The sequence below is a fragment of the Bidens hawaiensis genome, unplaced genomic scaffold (genome assembly GCF_021521415.1).
Source record: "Bidens hawaiensis isolate Kalapana, Puna unplaced genomic scaffold, B.hawaiensis_p1.1 tig00061153_1, whole genome shotgun sequence".
Lineage (NCBI taxonomy): Eukaryota > Viridiplantae > Streptophyta > Magnoliopsida > Asterales > Asteraceae > Bidens > Bidens hawaiensis.
This window is the reverse complement of record NW_027501013.1, coordinates 21,261-41,708: the sequence shown is the minus strand read 5'-3', so window position 1 is coordinate 41,708 and position 20,448 is coordinate 21,261. Positions and strand designations below refer to the sequence as shown.

The 20,448-nt window shown below is 36.6% G+C and overlaps 1 protein-coding gene and 1 pseudogene across 1 annotated transcript; one reads left to right on the top strand and one right to left on the bottom strand.

Moving 5' to 3' along the window:
* The first annotated feature begins 5,879 nt into the window (after positions 1–5,879).
* LOC143603281 (cytochrome P450 87A3-like) lies at positions 5,880–8,786 on the top strand. Its single transcript, XM_077080118.1, has 9 exons — positions 5,880–6,079; positions 6,485–6,806; positions 6,890–7,039; positions 7,446–7,697; positions 7,762–7,851; positions 8,034–8,112; positions 8,202–8,308; positions 8,375–8,502; positions 8,584–8,786. The coding sequence occupies exons 1-9, from the start codon at positions 5,880–5,882 to the stop codon at positions 8,681–8,683; spliced, it is 1,428 nt and encodes a 475-aa protein (XP_076936233.1). The 3' UTR covers positions 8,684–8,786.
* A 275-nt stretch (positions 8,787–9,061) lies between these two features.
* LOC143603280 (protein HAPLESS 2-like) lies at positions 9,062–19,275 on the bottom strand (annotated as a pseudogene).
* Positions 19,276–20,448: the final 1,173 nt, after the last annotated feature.

Here is a 20,448-nt window from a genome sequence, read left to right as displayed (position 1 = left end):
TGTTGACAAGTGTATATCCTTAAGCAAGGATCATACAAAAGAGGAATGTTTTGTAACTGACAGGAATGAACTAAAAGGTAGCATGAAAAGGAAAGGGTGGAATGAGAGAGTGATTAAGATTAAAGATGGTGAGAAATCGACAATAAGGAAAGAAAGATGGACAAGGAATTGGTGAGTTCCATTGTTACCTCACCGGTTTATGAAGACACTTGATGGTCAATTGCACGTGTTTCCAAGTTCGTGTATATTTTGTTGTATCTGGAACTTTGTGGGTGTAGTTCACTATAAACCCTCATGAGACCCCACTCGTCCACCTAGGCTACCGGGGGGTTTAAAGGGCTTGTTGAATACGCTAAATGCAATCGTGATTCCTACGAAAGTGAGTTAGGTCTTTTAACATTTTAACTCGTTTAACAAAATTTATTATGAAACTACATAATTCGGCTCGGTAATTAGTTTTTGTAAAAAAAAAAAAAAAAAAAAAAAAAAAAAAAAAAAAAAAAACTCTCGTTTTCTTTATAACTCTTAAAAGACCTATGTCTTACACTTGTGAGAAGCTTGCTTCTACACGTCTCGAGATTTTGCAGATTCGGTTAGTCGGTTTTGGTATTTAGCGGAGACGAGTGTGCACAAGTGCTGTTGAGAGTTTATGGGCCACGTTAGCATTGCATTATCATTCATATCAGGTGCTTTCGGTTTCATAATTTATTTTGTTACTTTTAGTTTGAATGTTAGAAGTGTAATTGTATAAGTTTAGTTTTAGGCCCATCACATTAGTGCCCCAAGTTTTAAATTGTTAAGCGGCCAATTTCAACCCCGTCTCTTAAATGTTCGTTAATTGTTTTAAAATCTTAACATTGAGGACAATGTCAACCTCAAGTGTGGGGATTGGGGAAACTGAAAATTTTTAGCCCAATAGTATCTCGAAGAGTATTCAGAAACCTAAGTTATTAACTGTTGATTGTTGCTATTAATGTCAAGTTAGAGGTTTTTGGTCATGGTTGGTTTTTCAGCTTCTCGATAGTTTTCCCGACAAATAATTTCAAAATGAGAAGTTGAAAGTGGAATCGTTTAGGCAGGGATAACGAGTCAAGGGGACGGGTATACATGTTTCGTATCGGCAGCCCTTAATTTAAGAAATTTTGTGAGATTAGCCCCTATACTTAATACACATATTATATAATAGATATAAAACATGTCTTATCATTATTTGAGAAAGCCTGTGTTTTACAGAATTAGAACTGCTTGTTATATGTTTATCGATATCTTAATACCACTACCTGTATGGAGATTAGGACTTTAGAAAACCCATTTTCGTACATAATTCCCTGCTAAATAAAATTCCTTAACCGACATTATCCTTTAGAAGCCCATTTGGACCTTTTCCCTTTTCATTTACTGAACCTACATTACACACCGATTCAGCTTTGGCCTTTATTTTATTTTTACCTGTGTGATGAAATCCAGTTCGTTATCGAGTTGTATATAATCAGTTGGAGAGCATATTACACAATTTACATATGTCTCGGTCAGAGTGGTAAATATTTGATGCAGTATCGTTTATCGGTTAAAAAAATCAAAATAAAAAAAGAAACAAAAATCCAAAAAGAGTTATTAGTTTGGTTGTATTCAGTTGTAAATAACAGTTCATCTATATTTGAGTTATTTGTTTGGTTGTATAATTAGGTTTCATCCACCTTAGTTACTAAATATGCCTAATCCGCACCCGAACCTAAGCCTCAGCAAAACCCTTAGTCCGAGTCTTTATGCAACCGGTGGGTAATGGGTGGAGATAAGACTGACCTGCAAGCATATTAAATTGTAACTCATATTTGGTATTTGAGGGCAGAGACATATACTGGCACATCTTTTGCTAGTCCAGATATAAACCGAGTGGAGTGTGGATAGTGTGAGGGGTATGAGCATGTATGCCCTAACCGGAAACAAAGTAGACTTGTTTGGGCGATTCTAGAGTTTTATTGTAGCATTGATTTCTTTTGTGGGTTGTCAATCTAGAAAGTGTTAGTCTGGGAAACTAGGTACGACCTTAAACCTTGCTAGTATTAATGGTGATAATTGATTGACCTATAATGGCGGTTAATATTTGCTTTAGAGTTTTGCTTGAGGGCAAGCAAAATATAAGTGTGGGGATGTGATGTTCGGTCAATTTGTACATAGTTCGTGTGTTTATTTTACTTGTTTTAGTTGTTTATTTCATGAACTTTGGTACTTCATACGTGTTTGTTATATTTCAGGTCACAGGTGATTAAAGTTGTTAATATGAGCCTGTACGAGCACGAAATGAAGACCCGGGATGATGTGTGATAGTGTATGATCAAAAAACTAGAGAATCTGGGTAAAAGTTGGTTTAGCATATCATTTGCTGAAAACAGAGTATCATATGCTGAGGATAAGAGGAGCGCACATCAGGAATTTTTAAAGTATGGTTTGTTGAATTAGAGTATCATACTCTAAAGTTAGAGTACCATTTGCTGAAACTAGAGTATCATATGCTGAGCCAAAATAAAACCACCGGATTCGCATTTTAAATAAAAAAAACCCTATATAAGGAAAAATTAGGGTTTGAGAATAGGGATCTCTGGAGGCAGTTACCAAAACCATTTTGAGAGCAGCAAAGGAGAAAATCATCAATTCCAATCATCTCTACTTCACCTACATGATCTATAACATCAAGATTGAAGACCGAGAGATGACGAATCACGACTAATCCTTTCGAGTCATACCCGGGATGTACAGTTTGTAATCTTTTAGTTATTTTCTCATGTACTAGAACAACTAATTGTAATTATCTTTTGGTTAATCTATGAGTATTGATGTTTAGTATGTCCGTGCATTCAGTCGGTTTAGGTTTTTATCGATCAGAACGATTAGTTTGTCGGTTGCTATAATAATTGCTCGTAGTGTTGAGTTGACTAGTTAATTACAAGAAATCATACAATTGCCTTTGGTTGAGTCACACTGGCAGGGACCGTTTGATAACCAATGCCGTGTGTTAGCGATTGTGGATGCCTACGGTTTAGCTCGTTAATCAATCTTTAGTTGACTTGGGATAATTAATATGTTAGGTTGCATGAGAATATTGTTAATTGCTTACTTGGATTCCCGGGTGTGATTTGTTTTGTCTATTGTTTGAATCTTGCTTAAGTTGTTTGTTTGATAGTATAACCAAATCAATTGCTAGTGTGATCAGCACTCTTGATAGTTGACTTCATAATGTTAGGAATCAGTTTCGCATTACACTGACCACATACTCCTCATGGTTCGACACCCTACTTACCCTAGCTTGCTTAGGTGATTAGGAACACTAATTTTAATACTTTTGACTAGATAGCGACCGTCTAGCATTAATGTTATAATCCAACCCTCCCCCCCCAGGAGGTCCTCGCGGGACCTTGCTCCATCGGTCTGGCCCTCGCTTTGATACCATCTATAACAGCCCAGCTATCGTTGCAGCATAGTATTGTCCGCTTTAGCCAGGACAAACCACCATCGCCTCACGGATTTGCTTTTGGTTACCCATATGAAGACTTCCCTGGAGGTCACCTATCCTGATACTACTCTCATCCACTACCATTAAGCGCCCAAATGACGTTATGATGGGGATGGTATCCATCTCCTTGTAAAGAAAACTTCGATCTCCCTCCCCCCAACCAACGTGGGATGTTACTGGCGGCTCTGCTATTAGTCGATCAATGCGAAAGCTCACAACCATGAAAGACGACCGGCTTTTCAACTGGATCTTCAAGGTGTTCATGACCATTTGATAATAGATTCTTTTTCACAAACCTGATTTTTTATTTGGAAAAATTCCGACGCCGTTTTCGGATGAGTCGCCAGTTAATATTTCGATTTGTTGGTGATTTAGAGTGCCAGTATATTTATTTCCAACAAAAGGAGGATGTGAGACGTAAACTAGGATTTTCTCCTTTGCCAAAATGCATGGCGACAATTCGTCAATTGGCATACGAGACTTCAAGCGACGCCATAGAAGAGTATTTACAGATGTCGGAAAAAGTGGCCCGCTGGGCCCTTCACCGGTTCTGCAAAAGTGAGTATACGTTATTATAATATCCATTATTTTAATTGTTGTTTTTGAACCATATTTTTTTATTGTTAATTTTATTAAAATTATTATTAGGTAATATTGAACTTTATGGTAAACAATATTTGAGGAGCCTGACTCAAGGTGACATACAAAAAATATACGAGGTTCATCAACAAAGACATAGTTTTCCCAGGATGCTTGATAGCCTTGACTGCACACACTGCCATGGGAAGCCTGCCTAGTTGCTTGGCAATGCCAACATCATCGCAGTGATCACGATAGTCCACCACTAATACTTGAAGCGGTCGCATCATTTGATCTCTGGATACGGCATGCGTTTATTCTATGCCTGACGCAAACAATGATATAGCGGTCATATATTCGTCTCCTATTTTTTCGACATCATAGACGGAGTTGCGCCCGACTCCCCATTTTCTACAAATGATGTAAACTACGAATATGGATATTATCTTGTCGAAGGTATATATACGAAGTGGGCCACTTTGGTGATTAGTTTACATGCCCAAATGACAATAAACGTAAATATTTCAAGAAAAAACATGAGTCAGCAAGAAAGGACATCGAAAGGGCATTTGAGGTATTAAAGAAACGCTAAAGTATCATTAAACAACCGGCTCATATTGAACAAAAGGATAAATTAAGAAACATTATGTATGCTTGCATCATTTTACATAATATGATATTAGAGGACTTTGGCAGAGCTATCTATCAAGACGAGTACAACGATGTACTGGAGCCGGTCTCAACACTAAACAACGATAAAAAACACGCAAAAGGGAAACAAATCAAAGGCTTCGATCGGAGTTGCTTGAACATCTTTTGAAGAACAACAAAAATAATGGCGACGACTAAAATAGTTGTAATTCTTTTTTATTTAGTTTGCTTTTGATTATTTTAAATTTAATTTAAGTATTGTTATTATTATTTACTTTTTTATTTTATTGTGTTTCAACAAAAAGGAAAAGGAAAAGGTTAAAGTCTTTCGGGGCTTCGAACCACACTGGGGCTTTAACAGTGCTCACGCGCCAGTGACGTGGCACTGTGGAGGGGCCCCTCCACAACGTTGAGCCTTATTAACACTGAATATATACCCAACTACATTAAGACCATGCGTAATGGGGCACTTTCCCCACCCATAACATCCTCCAAAGCACTGGGAACACCACCCTCGGGGCACCTCGAGGTGTTTGGATGTGGGGGGCGCTTCCCACAAACACCGGAAGGGGGAAATTGATTGGTTGCTTTATTTGTTTTTTTAATATAAGAATAGTAAGAAAATAATAAGGTAATGATTTGAGTGAGCTTCATTCACTACATCACTTTGTTGTAAAACGTCCTTATGATGACGTGGCATCACATAGCGCAAGACGATTCAATAGGAGCTCCATCCATTTCGCATGGTGTAATGGTCATCAGAACTTGGAGAAAAGAAGACCCACTAAACTCTCTCATACGTAAAAAACAAGTAAACATATAATTAAGTAATCAACACAAAATATCTCCATGCATTGTTTAACAACCCACGTTTGCCTCCAATTTACTTGATCAAACTCCTGGCCAGATCTTTAAAACCCGCACCCATTAATGGACTGTTAGCTGGTCCTACCATTTGGAGCCTCTTGCGCGCCCAAAAGGCCAAGAAGGCTCATCCTTATATGGTGCCATCTACTTGGAGTGGTGTAATGGTTTAACCACTAATTTAGCAGTGACGTGGCATCCCACTACACTTGGTATAAATACCTCCTCACCAATCATTCCCATCTTACTTTCTTTCAATTCTTGCACACCAAAAATGTTGCTTGTTGGTCTATGCATTGCAGCTTTGATTGTAGTAAGCATTACCCATTGGGTTTACAGATGGTTGAACCCTTTATGCAATGGAAACCTTCCTCCTGGTTCAATGGGTTGGCCGCTACTCGGTGAAACTTTACACTTCTTCTCCCCAAATCGAACTTGGGATACTCCTCCATTTATCAAGAACAGAATTAAAAGGTGAATGTATAGTTTGTTATTTAGAGGTGTTAAAATTAAATGAACAGGCCGGCCGGATAAGATGTGAAACAATGAGTGAGCTAGCATGGGCAATTACTTTGTTTGGCTAAATAATGAGTTAATTATGATTAGAAATATTAGTACAAATTAATTAATCCTTTTTCACAAAACTATTAAGTTCCTTTTATGCACTTCACACTTTGAAATTTTGTATATACTTTGGACAACTTTGAAACTATCTTATTAACTCATTTGATTGACTTGTTAGAGAAAAATTATTACCATGATCTTAGCAGTTAACTTTAAATGGGCAGAGATAGCAAGTCACCACTCACCTTTTTTGTTACAATTTAGTCTTCTAGCTGTCATTTGGTTTTGACATAAACATTCCTTTTAATATTTCAGATATGGATCTATATTTCGAACCAGTTTGGTTGGATTTAGAGTTATAGTATCAACTGATTTGGAACTTAATTATATGGTGTTCCAACAAGAAGGCCAATCCTTTGAAAGTTGGTACCCACAGAGCTTGACAAAGATATTTGGAAGCCAAAATCTAGGTTCCTTGCATGGGAGCTTGCATAAGTATCTCAAGAACATGATACTAACTGCCGTTGGTCCGGAAAGCCTTAAAAAGATATTTTCTGAAGTCGAAAGTGTAGCAAACGGAAACATGGACAGGTGGGCTAGCAAAGAAACAGTGGAAATGAAAACTGCAGTTGCAGATGTAAGTGGGTTTTTTTTTTTTTTTCAAAGGCAAGTTATATATTAATTACTCAAGTCTATGACACCACACTGATGTTTAATCAGATGATATTTGACTTCATGGGGAAAAAGTTGATAAGCTATGATCCAGAGAAGTCGTCTGAGAATTTGAGGGAAAATTTTGAAGCTTTTATACAAGGATTAATTTCATTCCCTTTGGAGATACCTGGAACTGCTTATTACAAGTGTATGCAGGTAGATAAATGGGTTGATCAATATGCATACTATATTCCATCAGTGTGTACCCTCAGCCGTGTACCTCATTAACGGTCGAATTGAAGTTTACTTATCTTTAACACAAAAAGAAGAAAAAAGAATCACTAAAATGAAAATGGATCCAAAAAAAAGGCACAAAACGCATGTCTAAACGAAGGCGATGCCCCCTTGGAACCCCCTTGTCTAGGTGTTTCGCCCCTTAGAACCAACCATTGAGGTTCCATGGTGCTAGAAATTACTGTATAATAGTCTTGATCGATGTGTACTCGATCCACACCCTCTAACTCAATGTTTTTTGTGATTCTCAAATCTTGAATGCCTAAAAAAACTTGATGCCACTAAAATCACCAACAGAGACCTCATGATTGATCCTAAATTTAAGCAGGGAAGAAAAAAGGTGATGATTATGCTCAAGAACATGCTAGAAGCAAGACGGGCCAAGCCGAATAAGTTCAAAAATGATTTCTTTGATTACGTTCTAGAAGAACTAAAGCAAAATGATACCATCCTTACTGAAGAAATTGCTTTGGACTTGATATTTGCACTATTGTTTGCTAACTTTGAAACAACTTCTCAAGCGATAACAATAGCAATCAAGTTTCTTACAGATAACCCTCTTGCGCTGAAAGAATTAAGGGTATGTAAAGAATATAAATTCCCCAAAAATATTTCAATCATTTCACACTTGTTATTTTATGCAGGAAGAACATGAGAAAATCCTAAGAAAGAGGGAAAACCTTGAGGCTGGACTTGCATGGGAAGAATATAAGTCGATGACGTTCACCTTTCAGGTCTACTGATTATCCTGAGTCTTATTATTAGTGTATATATTAGTATGTAAAAATGACAAGATGAACATGGATTTGAGATAATCATAACCCAAAACATTCTTAAATATTTATATGTAACAGATCAAAGCTACAAAAGTATGTATGCACCCTAATTTGAACTAAATATCAGCTTAACTTTACAGCTTATAAATGAAACGTTGAGGCTGGGAAACATAGTTCCAGGAGTATTCAGAAAAGCTATGAAAGATATTAAGTTCAAAGGTAAGTACTAAATATCCACTATGGCATACAAGTTTCTAGATATAGTAAGATTCATAGGCATACTTGATATAGCAACCGGCTTAATGCAGGCTACACTATCCCGGCTGGTTGGATGGTAATGGTATGTCCCCCGGCTGTTCATTTAGACCCCGTCAACTATAAGGATCCACTTAAATTCAATCCATGGCGATGGGAGGTAGACTCTGTTTATTTCTATATTGCACTTAACAGAAAATAAAACTCTATTGTAACTTTCAAGCAGGGGATGGATTTGAAAAGCGCGTCAAAGACTTTCATGGCTTTTGGAGGTGGCTTGAGGTTTTGTGTTGGAGCAGATTTTGCGAGACTTCAAATGGCTATCTTTCTTCATTGCCTAGTGACCAAATACCGGTAAAGATAAATCAAGAACACACCACTATGCTAGAGATGGAATTATAGAGATATATAACTTGTTTTTCTTTTCAATCTTAGGTGGAAACCAATCAAAGGGGGAGATATTGTACGAACTCCGGGTTTACAATTTCCTAACGGATTTCATGTTCAGTTCTTTGAGAAAGATAAACCGAACTAAGATATGACACTTCTGGATCTTGCTATGTTTAATAATCAACTTTTATTTAAATAAACAGATAAGGAGAGTTTCAACTTTCAACTGTGTGATTGTAAATCATGTATCTCTGTATAAGACTTTGTCATCATATAATGAAAATATATATATATATAACCTGTTCATATGTGTATGCTCACTTTGAATATATAGCTTAGTTAGTGTTCAGGCATTGAATCTTTAATTCCGAACACTTAAAAGAGGAATTTAGATGCATAAAAACACAACATTCAACTCTTTTCGCATAGGATAACAAAACCTTCAGGTCTATTTCTACTATTCTAGTCTTGTTTTCATGATAACATGACTACTTAATAAATAACTAGCAAAAGTGTCATTCCTCTACGTTCTTCTCTTAGTACGAAAATGCATATGCCCGTGCTTGTGCGTTGTCTTTGCGGTTTCATCATCACTTCTAGAATATATGTTTTCGTCTTCCATAACATCTTCCCGTTTACTAGCATAAAGCGGATGCTGCGAGATGCTTGCACCTTTAACTCGCTCGGATTTGTGTTTGTCCCTCTTGAAATGATGATGATGATGGTGCTCAGTTTTGTGTTTGTCTCTCTTAACATTATGAGTACCATCTGTGTGATGTCTTGTTTTCTTCTTATGACATTTAACCAAATCAACTACCCGGTGTTTATTAATGTGTTGGAGTTTTCGTTCATTGTCCCAAAAATGGTCTTCCCACCAGTCATAAACGGGATCAAAAAGTCCTGTTTCGTGTAGAAGCCAGATCAGTATAATCACTATAAGTCATAAAAATGAAAAAAATAAGGAAGTTAAATAATTAACAAAAATTCAGAAAGTAAAATTAGAAGTAGCTTAATTACCAGTAGGGAAGACTGCCAAAAACAGACCAAACAACAGCATCCATGTCATACAAATGTGGCGTATGTGACAACTAATCTCGAAGAAACCTGAGCATTTCATTCTGCTTGCATAGAGTAACGTAACAATCAGATCAATAAAACATAAACATTTATGGAGATTAAATAAAACTTAGATTAAATATTTAACCTGCAAGTTTTTCCAGTAATGAAGTCCACCATATACTCCCAAACGGAGTGCCAAAATTCCTCAAAAGCTCCAAAGTAGCCTTGTACACCCTCCTCGCTCTTAGGCGGTTCCCATGGCATCTAAAATAAATAATATGCTAGTGGAATAATATAATATCGTAAAACCATAGATTTTTGTTTGTATAGATTATATACAAATAAAATACCTGTGTTCCATTGTCAAGAACTGTGGCGGTTGTTGTAAACTGGCACTCAGCTCTATCGGTTTCCTGATAGTCCGAATCTTTCAGTATAGCTGCAATGTGATGTTTTTTTATTTGCAATAGATTAACATAATATTTATAAACAAATGTGGTAATATGATGGTATGGGACATACCGTTACACAAATATTTGGCAGCTTGATCAGTTGTTGGCTGCACTCTAAAATATCGGTTTACGACTTCTCTTGGCTTCATAATGAAAAATTGTTCCTGTAGAAAATTATTCAAATTAATTATTTAGTACAAAATTGATGGTTAGTTTAATGTATACCTCCATTTGATTGACACCTCCAGAGCAATCAAACTGCAAAAAATAAACATGTATAATGAAGTCTGTAATTTTAGTTCAATACTTATATTAAGAACATATATTAAATAATATTATTACAGTTAAGCTGTAGGAGGCTTCCACGTCGCCGGTGTTGTTAGTTGTGATTGTGGCAGTCCCAAATTGAGTAAGGGCTTCAAAAGTGGGGACTGTGATGCTTAAAATGTTCCCGGGACTCCTGCAACCAAACAAGATATATGAGTTAGTGCTTAAAATGTAGTATAAAGAAAATAAAAAAAATATGTACCAACCTTTGATACACATATTCTATATCATCAGCACTCAGTTCTATCAAAAGGTTTGAGTTTACAACTTCAGTAACTCCTATGGAAAATGAATGGCTTCTTGCATTCTGCATACAGTTTAATTGGTGATTAAATGTTTATATAGATACATAATGTTAAAAGGAAAGGATTGAAAAATATTGGATCAGCATGATTGGTGGAACAATTGCATCTTTTTCATCAAAACAAGATATTCGGTTTCCTTTCTTAAAAATGACAGCCACATATTATTGTTATTTCTAAATCAAGAGCTTTGTAATCTCCTATATAATGGTTGTATTCCTCTTTATGAATATAATGAAATGAGAAACCAATAATCCTTGTATTCAAATCGAATCATGGTATCAGAGCAGGCTTGCTCATCACATACCGATTGATTTTTTTTTTCAGCCCCAAATCAATAAACCCAAGCCACCATGTCCGGAGACGGCAATGAAGGTTCTGATTTGTCACTTCAAATCAAGAATCTGCTAAGAAACAATCTCAACCAACAGCCTCAAAATCCAAAACTATCCGATAATCTCCAGATTAACCTCAAGCTGAACAACCAGAACTACGGACTATGGACCCGTATGATCCGAGTTGCCATAGGCGGAAGATCCAAAGCCCTGTTGTCACACCTGAATTCAGATCCCCCAAAACTGACAAGTGAAGATTATGAGAAATGGGAACAAGAAGATCTCATAGTATTTTCTTGGCTCATTCAGAATATCGAGCCAATACTCGCAGGCAACCTAACCGAGTATCCTACCGCGAAAATGCTGTGGGATGCTCTGGTGGTCACCTACAGTAGCGGACGAGACAAGTTACAAACTTTCAACCTTCATGTCAAAGCTAATGACATCAAGCAAAATGACAGACCCCTTGAAGACTTCTGGATTGTGTTACAAGGGGTATGGGGAGAGATCGATAGAATCGATCCAAATCCCATGAAATGCCCTGAAGACATCAAGACCTACGCAAGAATCCGATCAGAACAGAAACTTTTCCAGTTTCTAAATGCCCTCGACCGGAGGTACGAACCCATTAAACGGGAAATACTCCGGTTGGACCCCCTTCCGTCTGTAGAGGCGGCCTATGCCGTGGTTCGTAAAGAAACCGCTCACCAGAACATTCTGGGAGCAACCACCAGCGAATCACAAGGCATAGCGGTCGGTTTAAGTGCCATCGAAACAGAAGGGCTGGGTCTCGTAACTAAAGGTCGCCGATCGGAATCAAGGAAAGCCGGTAAGGACGATAAAACACACCTGAAGTGTGACCACTGCGGAATGACCAGACACACGAAAGAGCAGTGCTTTCGTATCGTCGGCTACCCCAACTGGTGGGCCGATGGCCACAAAAAAGGCACCTTGAACTCCGAACCAGAAAGACGCAAAGCATCTGTTACCGGTACTCAAAAGAAGAACGTCGATACTAGTGGCGACCGGAAAAATCATGGCGATCGGAAAAACACCACCGGATTTGGTGGGATAGCAGCGGCGGCGGTCTCTGATGAAGATGGAGAAGAGGGTTTTTCGATGGATATAGGTACAGGGGGTGAAAGACAAAAAGTCTCAAAACCCCCATCTTATTTGTTTGGAAATTTTAAAACAAACCCCATAGTTTTCAAAAATTGGCAATCTACCTCATTTACTAGCTTTATAAAAGCAAGTTACAAAAATTGCAAAAAGAAACCCATTGTAGGTGGTATGGCAAATATGGCCCACAATAATAATCAGAAATCCGAAGTGTCATGGATATTTGATTGCGGAGCAACCGATACCATGACCTATGATTTATCAGATTTCGCCACCTCAACCAAGCCAACAAAGTCGTGTATAACAGCGGCTAATGGGGAAACGATGATTGTAAAAAACGGGGGAACTATTGAAATTTCACCGACACTTAAACTCTCAAATTGTCTTTATGTACCTGCCCTATCACACAAACTCCTGTCAATAAGCCATGTTACAAAGGAGTTAAACTGCTCCGTCCTTATGCAGCCCACTTTTTGTATCTTGCAGGATATCCGAACGGGAGCGATAATTGGGCGTGGCACTGAAAGGCAAGGATTGTATTACGTAGATGAGGTGACTCAAAATGGTGCTGTAATGCTTTCTCATGGGACAATAGAACGAGAGGCATGGTTGTGGCATCGAAGACTCGGGCATCCATCTATGAGTTATTTACATATCTTGTTTCCTAAGTTATTTCCTTCTAATTGTAAGTCATTCTGTGAAACTTGCGTGTTAGCCAAAAGTCATCGTAAAACATTCAAACCTAATAGTACAAGGGTGGACTCACCTTTTTCATTAATCCACTCAGATGTATGGGGCCTTGCTCCAATTCTTGGGGGTCAGGACTTTCGTTTTTTTGTTATATTCGTGGATGATTGCACTCGAATGACATGGGTGTATTTGTTAAAACATAAATCAGAAGTCCTTGATAAATTCATCACTTTCTACACCATGATCCAAACTCAATTTCGTAAAAACATTCAGGTTTTTAGATCTGACAATGGGGGAGAATTTGTTAACTCTAAGATGAAAGGTTTTTTCCAAAACAAAGGAATAATTCACCAAACTACCTGTCCCCATAGTCCAGAACAAAATGGTGTAGCTGAACGGAAAAACCGTATTCTACTAGAGATAACTCGAGCCCTTCTAATAGAATCCCAGGTTCCAAAGTCTTTTTGGCCAGAAGCGCTTGCTACGGCTGCGTATCTCATTAATCGGCTTCCCACTCATATTCTAAAATCAAAAACCCCATTACAAGTTCTCACCGAACACACCAACCCCCCCCCCCCCCCTCTGTTCTCACTCTTGAACCACGAATCTTTGGATGCACTGTCTTTGCTCACATTCCCAAACCACACAGAGATAAACTCGGTCCATGTGCTGAAAAATGTGTCTTCGTTGGATATGGAATAAATCAGAAAGGATACCGATGTTACAACCCAAAAACCCGTCACATGTTCACAACAATGAACTGTGATTTCCTTGAAACTGAATACTACTATGCCTCCCAACACAGTAGTCCGGGGGGATGGAGGATCTTGACACACTGAGTTGGTTAAAGTATGTTACATATACCCCAGTTGAGTCACAATCTGAAGATCCAAACGTCAGTGCCACCCCAACTGCTCCCAACCTGATATCCGAGGTAAGTAATACTTGTTATCCGCCTATACCTAATTTGGTTGAAACTGACACATCAAGGCAAGATGAGAATGTACAGGAACAAGAGATGGGTACTACACAAGAAGACCATGAAAACAATGAAAATGTGCAGGAAAACTCACAGGACAATTCTCCTCCACAAGAGGAAACAACAGAAACGTATGTACTGCCGCCAAGAGCAAATCGGGGAGTCCCACCAAAGAGATACTCCCCAGAAAAGAAGTCTAGAGGGAGTAGATATCCGATGGCTAACATAGCCAAAGGAAAACTATCCGAGGAGGCCAAAGCTTTTGCTGCATCAATATGCTTTGATGAGATCCCTACGAATACAGAACAAGCTTTAAAGTCAAGACATTGGAAAGATGCAATGGAGGAAGAAATGAAAGCTCTTGAAAAAAACAAAACATGGGAGAAATGTGTTCTTCCACCCGGAACTAAAACTGTCGGTTGTCGTTGGGTGTTTACAATTAAATACAAGCCTGATGGAAAGATTGAAAGATACAAAGCAAGACTGGTAGCTAAAGGCTATACACAAACATACGGAGTTGATTACTCTGAAACTTTTTCCCCAGTTGCAAAGATCAATATAGTCAGGGTTCTTTGTTCCATAGCAGCAAATAAAGAATGGCCCTTATATCAGTTTGATGTAAAAAATGCGTTTTTACACGGGGAACTAAAAGAAGAAGTTTATATGGAAGCTCCCCACGGATTCACAAAGGATTTCAGGAAAGGAGAAGTGTGTCTTCTAAAAAAATCACTCTACGGTTTGAAGCAATCACCTAGAGCATGGTTTGGTAAATTCACGCTAGCCATGAAAAGTTATGGGTTCACACAGAGTAACTCAGATCATACATTGTTTTTCAAAAGAAGAGGCAACCTCACAACTTGTCTAATAATCTATGTTGACGATATGATTATTACAGGGGATGATAATGAAGAAATGTCTAAACTAAAAAAAAACTTGTTCACAGAATTTGAGATGAAAGACCTAGGGAGACTCAAATATTTCCTTGGGATTGAAGTTCTGAGATCAAAACATGGAATCTTCATGTACCAGAAAAAGTATGTTCTTGATCTATTAGCTGAAACTGGCATGGTTGATTGCAAACCGACAAGCACTCCGATGATTCCAAACCAAAAATTATTCATGGAAGAAAAAGCATGTCTAACCGACAAAGGAAGATACCAACGACTTGTGGGGAAACTAATTTATCTATCCCACACCCGACCTGATATAGCGTATGCTGTGGGAGCAGTCAGTCAATTTATGCATCAACCCCAGGAAGCTCACATGGAAGCAGTCTTAAGAATTATAAGGTATCTCAAGGGGACAGCAGGGCACGGGATCTTGTTCAAACCAAATGGAGATCTAGAAACTCAAATATACACTGATGCAGATTGGGCAAGAGATAGAAGTGACCGCAGATCCACGGCTGGCTATTTCACCATGGTTGGTGGGAATCTCGTTACGTGGAGAAGCAAGAAACAAAAGGTGGTTGCCCTTTCAAGTGCAGAAGCTGAATTTCGAGGAATCGCAAGAGGGCTAACTGAGGTCCTTTGGGTCCGAAGGCTCCTGACAGAGATAGGATATCCTCCACAAGGAACGAGCAAAATTTGGAGCGATAATAAAGCAGCCATTCAGATTTCAGAAAACCCGGTACAACATGATCGAACAAAACATATAGAAGTAGATCGACATTTCATTAAAGAAAAATTGGAAGCACAAATCATTTCACTTCCGTTTGTCCGATCGGGAGACCAACTTGCTGATATCTTAACAAAGGCTGTTAATGAAAAAAAACTACACCACTGTTTGAGCAAGTTGAACTTCGGAAATCCTACCGTTCAACTTGAGGGGGAGTGTTAAAAGGAAAGGATTGAAAAATATTGGATCAGCATGATTGGTGGAACAATTGCATCTTTTTCATCAAAACAAGATATTCGGTTTCCTTTCTTAAAAATGACAGCCACATATTATTGTTATTTCTAAATCAAGAGCTTTGTAATCTCCTATATAATGGTTGTATTCCTCTTTATGAATATAATGAAATGAGAAACCAATAATCCTTGTATTCAAATCGAATCACATAACATATTCAGAATCTAAGAAGCCTAACTGGATGTTCATTTATCCTTTCAAATCTTCCTAGCACATCATAAAGAGGGAGCTGATTTCTACGGATCCTATCCTGATCCGCCTGTAACATTCAAGTTTTAAAATGAGCAGATTAAGACAATAATAATATCAACAAATATGAATGGATGTGATATGTATTTACTCACATCCCAATAGTTCCATAATTGATTATGCAGACAACTCATAAATGGTATATTGCAGAAATTTGGCTGGCTTCTAAAAGCTTCAAAGCTTGTACCGATTTTATCGCATTCGAGCCCATCTAACGAGAACCTCATTCGTTCAAGTAGCATCCACCTAGAAAAGTCCCTTCCCAAATCTTGTGGCTGACCTTGACCACCCTTCATAAGTATTAAAATAAATAAATAAATATGTGTAAGCTAAGAACTTATAATTTAAAGATTGCAAGATAAGGGTAGGGTTCCAGTTCCACAGAAAACTACAAAGTTACGAGAAAACTACTACCCACCAATAATTTTTAGAACTTTTTTCATTTCTTTTATTTACAAGGTAGCGAATGTAAAAAAGCTAATTTTTTTTTTAAATATATAGATCACGAAGTTACATATATGTAACTCACGAAGTTACATTTATGTAACTTGTATACAAGGTACTTATATGTAGCGTACAAGTTACATATATATATAACTTTTTGAGCTTCATATTTAAAAAAAAAAGTAAGTTTTTTTTATCGTTTTTACATGTCTAACCTTATATAAAAAGAAATGGAAATTAATGTTTTTTTTAGTTTCATTGGTTACTGATTAGTAATAGTTTTATCGGTTTTCTCATAACTTGTTAGTTTTCTCATGAGCTCTTTCCTGCAAGATAATTATGACACAAAAATACCTGTCTTGGTGTAACAAGAAAGAAATTTTCAAAAGAAGGAACACTGTTATATCCAGCATAATCCCCAATAAGATTCACTCGTAGAAAGTTATCAAGTGACGAGGCAGTTCGATTATTAGGCCCGATAATGACTTCCTGGTGCAATAGAACCATAGAAAGAAAAAGACAACATAAGTTTTTTCAACAGTTTTATTCAATAATTTTGGTTATGTTTTAGTTGATAAGACTTTTAGAATGACTTACAGAAGTTTTCAGTCCTGTCTTGACATTAATATGAATGCTGAACCCAATCGTGTGCTGGCCAATAGCGAACACGTGGAACCTAGAAACGTTAAACAATTTTAGAATAATATGCAATCCTTTGTGCATAAAGTATTCTTACAAGTAACAGACATTCATATAGTGTCAAGTTACATTAGTAGCTTACATTCACAACATAAAATGTTAAGAAAAAAAATAATAATTATAACCTGCATAGCATATAGCATGATTGAAAGAATGGCAAAGTCCATACCAATCACCTGGAAACCGGAGGCAGTGGGCGGTGTTCCTTTTCCCTTTCGATAACTTAGTAACTGATTTCAACAACAATTCAATATATATCATGAAGTAAAAAAAAAAGAATGTTTAAATACTTAAATGCATTATAGAATATTTAACAGATTTCACAGAGCTTACAAAATTTTCCACACGATGAAGCTATCCGACGCCAGTCCCCACAAGGACAACAAATTGGCTATACCAAGAGCATTTATAGGATAAAAAGGTTAACGAAAATTTGATAATATGGAATCTGTAAATCTTTTATGATAAAGCATGCTATAAATACATGATCAGAATATACGAAAAAAAATGCTACAATGAGGCTGTATCCCTTGAAATAATACCTGAGTATTCGCGATTACATTTCCTTTCTCGTTCGCAAACTATGAAGAACAGTAGTGAAGAAATAATAAGTAGGTGAATATGCCAAAGAAAGTAGTTGCTCTTAGAATTGCACCTCTTCAAAGCTTCTATTGGTTTCATTTTGCTTTAATATTCCAACTAATTTCGGATAAAAAGATTATTGTTCATGGTTTCCAAAAAAACAAAAACAAAAACATTATGTTCTTATGCATCTTTTCAAGATGAAGTCACTTTTAATTTGAAGTTTTGCAGATCAGATAAACAATATATATACTAGAAGAATGTTGATTCTTGCCTCGCGCAATTGCCAACAACATTTGGACCAGCATGAGACTCACACTTGCGTGTTTGAACATGCCACTCTTCAGGCTTATAAGGAACATCCTGAACATATATATATATATATATATATATACACCAAAGCAAGCATCAGAAAACAATTTAACACCTTTGTTTGACAAAAAAAGATTCATGTTAAAGTTCTAACAAAGGTGTTTAACTGTTTGTTTGAACCAATTAACATATGAGTACTAAAAGAATCTTAGAGTAGTAAAGGGTCATGCTATAGCTATTAGCTACACCACTCTCATCTGATTCACATCATTAAACAGCCGTTCACAAAAACCTTGGAAGGTCGTTTTGACCAAAAAATCAAACTTTGAAAATTGCTGGTCAGAACGGCTATTTGAATAACATCTTACGGGACTTTCTGACCATTGGAGGTCAAACTTTGAAAATTATTAGTCATATCGTTTGGCCAATATTAGGACAAACGATCAAACTTTGAAATAGCTGTTGAGCAATATCTGACCATTGGAGGTCAAATTTTGAAGATTATTGGTCAGGTCGTTTGGCCAATATTAGGGCAGTCGTTCTGATCATAAACGGTCAAACTTTGGTCAAAACGTTCGTTCAATCTCTATCCGGACGGCTGTTTGAAACGGTGTGGGATTAGATCATCTGACACTAATCCAGCATCGCTCAAAAAAATTTTCAAAGTATGACCTCCTATGGTTAGAATGGCCGTCCAGATGTGTAAACAGCAGTTTTGACCAATATTTTTCAAAATTTGACCTTTTCTTTAATCAAAACGGCCGCCTATTAATGTTAAATCATATGGAGTGTAGCTATAGCATGACCCTCATTAAGACCAAAAGCCCTAGAATTATTAAACTTTATCGATTATGCAAGCATACTGAAAGAAGTTGCAAGATGCATACTCTAATATATGTCAATGAATACAGGGCGTACGCTGCGGATTTGCTAACAGTAATCACGGGTGGATTCCGGAGCTTTTTTATATTATCACCCGATTTCTCCTCAACTTCATCCTTTTCGCCACAATCGACGATTCTTTACCACTCTAAAACGAATAAACAAAAATAACATTCTTAAGTTTTTATCAACATAATCACGTAGATCAATTCAAGAACTGAACATACTGCGTCACTAGGAACCGCCATATCGATGACAATTTTGGTAGAGCAGTTTAGCGGAGAGTTGGAAGAGTGTCTTTCGCATTTTTCGAGCTTCGATTTGGAGAGGATTTGAACGGATGTGATGATGGTGAGATTAGAGAGGATGAAGGAGATGAATAAGACTAGTTTCATTTGTTTTTGTGTCTAAGGTTTGAGAGGAAGATGATGATGATGATGATGATGATGAAACATGTGGATGATTAATATGTGGCGGGAAATAACTGCTAGTGGTTTTTGAATATAAGAACTGAGTATGTTATATGATGGTTTTTAGAACTATTAAAATAGTTCTATCATGTACTGTAAAATTAATTAAAAAAATCCGTGACAACTACTACAAAATAATAAACAAAGCAATAGTGAATAATAATAATAATAATAATAATAATAATAATAAGCAAAGTACGCATGTGAAGGTGTTTCATTAGGTGTAATATGAATATATAGTTTTGTATCAATTGTGAATTTTGACATGTGAACGTCTAAAGTACAAAACTAATAGCGTATCAATTACATTATTTATTTATCTAGCTGTTCCAATAAATTAAAATAAATATGGACACTTATCATGTTTTGGTTAATTCTCACAATTTTTTCCCTCTAAAACTAATATACACTAATATATGTAATAAATTAATAATTATTCACTTTTCTTTTACACTATATTTATATAATATCTATATATTTTTATAAATATAAATATTAACATATTATTTTACTATATATTTCAAAATATCTGGTGAATTCCAAAAAATCAACAACAAATCATGTTTCTCATATGAAAATTGTTTCGGGTTTTTTGTGAAAGTTAAATTTGATTTTATGGGTCAAAAGTTGGTAAATAGAGGTGTTTGGTACAAGTTAACTACATTCAGGTCAAAATTTGTTACGGGTTAAAAATGAAAATTTTGAGTATTTTTAAATGTTTGAGAATGCAAAATAGATTTATCGTCAAATTTGTTATGGGTTCAAAGTGTTGACTTTAAAATATCAAAAGTATGAAAGTTAGAATTTTAAACATGACTCGGGTTTCAAGTTTATTTTTAAGGGCATTTTTTGAAATAATCAAAGTTCGGGATTTGGCAAATTGACTATTTTCCATCAACTATTAAAATTTAAGAAAAGATTGCGAGCACTTTCGATATGCCACCCCCATACCTATTAATGCTTCTAACTTTTATCAAATTTGAAATATTTATGTCAACATTAATTTTTCCTTCAATGGTGATCAAAACGTTGTATGGGAAGCATGTCATGCAAAACTATGCTCAAATGAAACAAAATATTCACAAAAATGAACGGGTT